Source organism: Saprolegnia diclina (assembly GCF_000281045.1).
Source record: "Saprolegnia diclina VS20 unplaced genomic scaffold supercont1.159, whole genome shotgun sequence".
Taxonomy (NCBI): Eukaryota; Oomycota; class Saprolegniomycetes; order Saprolegniales; family Saprolegniaceae; genus Saprolegnia; species Saprolegnia diclina.
The window spans coordinates 44,149-47,899 of NW_008246226.1; the positions used below are offsets into that span (position 1 = coordinate 44,149).

The window sequence follows — 3,751 nt, forward strand, 5'->3', positions numbered from 1 at the left end:
TTTTTCTATATTCAAACGCCATGAATGCGCGTTTGAATCGAGCAAACGTTGGGGACAAATTTTGTCCCCATCATTTGCTCGCTGAACATATACGGCACAGCCTCCTAGTCGCTTCTGACCAGTTGCTACTACAGTGTATGTGCAGGTATCGAACCATGTCCCCATGCATAATAGGGCTACGTTTTGCAGCGGTGCGCAGGACTCGTCCTGTCCGGTTCTTTTGGTACAGTTCCGTCGCGTCACGTTAAATCACCGGACTGCTTGCAACTCAAAAACTGCTTTCACCTTGCAGTTCTAAAATTTCACACGGCAATGCGTCTGCCCACATGAAATCCCACATGGGTATTCGTAGCGTGTGAAATGCTTCCGTGTACTTGCCCCTCAGTTGCCATTTTGCTCACTGGCCTCCAAGATGGGGTTGCTGCTTTTGCTGGTGCGAGAAGGGTTTACGTGATGACACTCAAACGACCTGCCGATGCTCTCTAGATTGCACTGGCCGTCGACGCTGCCACAGGCCTCTGTGACAACGGCGCCATCAACGAATACTTTGCCACCGCGACGCGGGACGGTTGTCTTGGGAACAGTCCGTACTGCATTGTCGACAAGAGATGCGGGGTACGTTGGTCGTCGATTCGAGAAAAATGAGATTTATATTGTAGACAACGACGTTTTACGAGGCGAGAAACTTTACCACCTTGGCGCTGGGCAGCGACTTGCGCATTTACAGTACAAGCACAGTCAGCGGGGCTACAAAGGCTCATAAAACGGTGGCGTAGATGAGCCTGTCGATTACATTGCGAGCCTCCCGAGCCTTTTTGCGAATCTCACAATGTACGTCACCTCGTACGCCATGACACATGAGGGTTCATCGACCTGCACAGCGCGTTTGACAACACCTCCATGCACGGCATTGGCGACCTCTCAACCTCGACCAACGTCAAGGCATTGTGGGAATGATGAATATATTGTCTGTGCTGACGAGATGCGCTAGGAGCATCTACAACTACAATATGGCGATCAATACCTCCAACACCTCGTGGCCGCCCAAACTTGAAACTCTGTACGTGGTGACAATAATGTCGTCGTCGCAAACCTGTGTTGTTGGTATCAGGGAGCTTCGGGAGGCCAAATTCTCGACACTTCCCAACTTGGCGTCCATGCCGCAGCTTCTCTATCTGTACGTAGAACTATCTATCTATCCATCGTGGATACCACAAGTGTCGGTACGTAGGGACTTGCGAAACAATCTCTTTACGCGCCTCGAGAACCTCGATTTTCGAACCTTGCGACGCGCGTACAAACCGAAATCGTCGCGCGCAAGCAGACAATATTGTGTTGCTTTCACTAGGAACTTTGACGACAATCCCATCACGACAATATCCAACGTCTCGCTGAGCAGTCCCGAGCATTTGACCACATTATTGTACGTTGTTCACACACATGCAAGACGTCACCAGTGCAAATGTAGCGGTCTCTCGGGCTGCAAGATTACGACGTTTCTCGTCGACCCAGACACATACACCGTGCTTCTCAATGAAAACAAGACGGTGGAGCTGCACAACAACGCCTTGGCGCCAACAATCGACGTCACGGGGACCTGCAAGGCGCCAAATAGCATCAAACCCATCATGCAGGGAGCCTACTCGGTGTGCGTGACGCCAGGTAGGCGATATTGTGCTTCGCGATTGTGCGCTGTAAGCATCGTAGAGTCGATGCTGCCGCCACCACCGCCACCGACGACGGCACCGCCACCGACGACCGTTTCGCCGTCGTTGGCCGCGACAGGCGCGGATACGTCGTCCTCGCGCCTCGGCAGCGGGGAAATTGCTGGTATCGTCGTCGGTCTTGTCACTGTCGTCGCCTCCCTGGTCCTTTTCCTGGCTCGACGGCAGCGTCGACTGCAGCTGTGTGTAGTCCGCACTGGAAAAACTTGTGTCAACTTTGGCGGTGTTTTGTAGGTTACTGCTGGAGCGCAACGCGCAGTACCTCGACGTACACGCTGCATTGGACGCCGCGGCATTCAATACCTGTGCTTATCGTAGGCGCTGCAGATGCTGCGGCTCGACGAAGGGTCCCTTGTCAAGCTTCAGTTTGTCGCTGAGGGCGCGTTTGGTCAAGTGTCGAGAGGCACGTACAAAGGTTCGAGGCGCTTTGCACGCGCGTACCAATGCTATTTGGCTAGGAGAGCCTGTCGCGATCAAGAGCCTATTGCCAGGAAAGCACTCACAAGCCGACGTGGCCACCTTTGTTGCTGAGATTCAACTCGCTTCCATGTACCTCTCTCCGTGTACTAGTGCACAAACCCCACGGACTTGTCATACTGTAGGATGGAGAGCCCGTACATTGTCAAGCTACTGGGTGCGAGCTGGCGGACACCATCCGAGCTTGAGATGGTGCTCGAATGGATGGACAAGGGCGACCTCCGCGGCCTCTTGCAGGCCACCGCTCCGTCGGCACCGGACGACGCCGCCCACACCTTTTACTGGGACGAAAAAGCGGTGTGTATGTTGTCGATTGCCGAAGGGCTTGTCTACATGCACACAATGAACATCATCCACCGCGACCTCAAGTCAAGAAACATCCTCCTCGACTCGGTCAAGGTAGGGCGACCCGAAGAATGCATGTGTCGAGGGTTGGGGTAATTTAGGGTACCAAACTGACGGACTTTGGCGTCTCGAAAGAGATGACGACCGAGACCATGACGATCGGCGTCGGCACGTACCGGTGGATGGTACGACCGACTCATCGACGCGAAACGCTCACGCAGGAATGCGTAGGCGCCCGAGGTCCTTCAAGAATGCTACTACTCGACGTCGGCCGACATTTACTCTTTCGGGATGGTGCTCTCGGAGCTCAGCACCCACGACATACCGTACGCCGACGTTCGCTCCGAGAATGGTACAGTAATATCTTCTTACACAACTCAAATAACTATGTTTTTGCACAGGCCACCCGCTTGTGGACACGGCCATCATGTCGCGCGTGATCCAAGGGACCATCTCGCCATCGTTTGTGGCGTCAACACCAATGTGGGTGATCACACTGGCGCAATCCTGCCTCGCGTATGCGCCCGAGCACCGCCCGACAGCCATTGAGATCGCACACATTATTGAACGCCAAAGAAAGGTGTGCTAGGACATTTGTAAACCAAATCCGAGACGCAGCTCACTCCCAACGACCAAGTGCTGGTGCCAACTCCCACGCATTCAGGCGTAGCGCTACGTATGCAAAGTCTTTGTCATGAAGATAACGCGGAACACGTCATATAAATCCGAGAACTGCCGTTCGTCGCGACAAGACGGACGCAATGAATCATTGTGCGGACCTGAGTGGACAGAAATCGCGAGCAAAAGTAAACGCTGCTACGATCGAGGCGCGAACCATGGTCGCTCGTCCGCAACATCAGAGAGGTCGAGAAGTGTTATGACGAAATTGACGACCGAACGAAAGCGACGACCGCACGTCCTCCGCGTCGACTGCGAAGATCCAAGAAGAGAGTTTGCGATGCGACTGCACGTGGTTGCCAGGGCTCAAATGGCCACGAGCCATTGGGTACAGGAAGCGGCCATGAGCACGGGTGTGAAATGTGTGTTGACAAATAAGAGTATGGGTACACAACCTTGCACATATTATGTGCAAGGTTGTGTACTTTATATATGCACCGTCGCGTTTTGCGCCAATCTACGTTCGTAGAACGTGACGCCTCGAGACCCAACACCAGCCTCGAAATAGAAGTTTTGCATTATCGATG

The 3,751-nt window shown here is 53.5% G+C and overlaps 1 protein-coding gene across 1 annotated transcript; it reads left to right on the forward strand.

The window, feature by feature from the left end:
* The first annotated feature begins 409 nt into the window (after positions 1-409).
* Positions 410-3,208, forward strand: SDRG_16885 (TKL protein kinase). Its single transcript, XM_008623109.1, has 18 exons — positions 410-433; positions 487-615; positions 660-726; positions 777-831; positions 882-947; positions 992-1,060; positions 1,112-1,177; positions 1,232-1,294; positions 1,349-1,423; positions 1,469-1,662; positions 1,708-1,906; positions 1,959-1,992; positions 2,043-2,139; positions 2,183-2,273; positions 2,327-2,600; positions 2,648-2,731; positions 2,778-2,898; positions 2,948-3,208. Exons 1-18 carry the CDS (start codon positions 413-415, stop codon positions 3,133-3,135), a joined length of 1,893 nt encoding a protein of 630 aa, XP_008621331.1. The 5' UTR covers positions 410-412; the 3' UTR covers positions 3,136-3,208.
* The last annotated feature ends 543 nt before the right edge of the window (positions 3,209-3,751 follow it).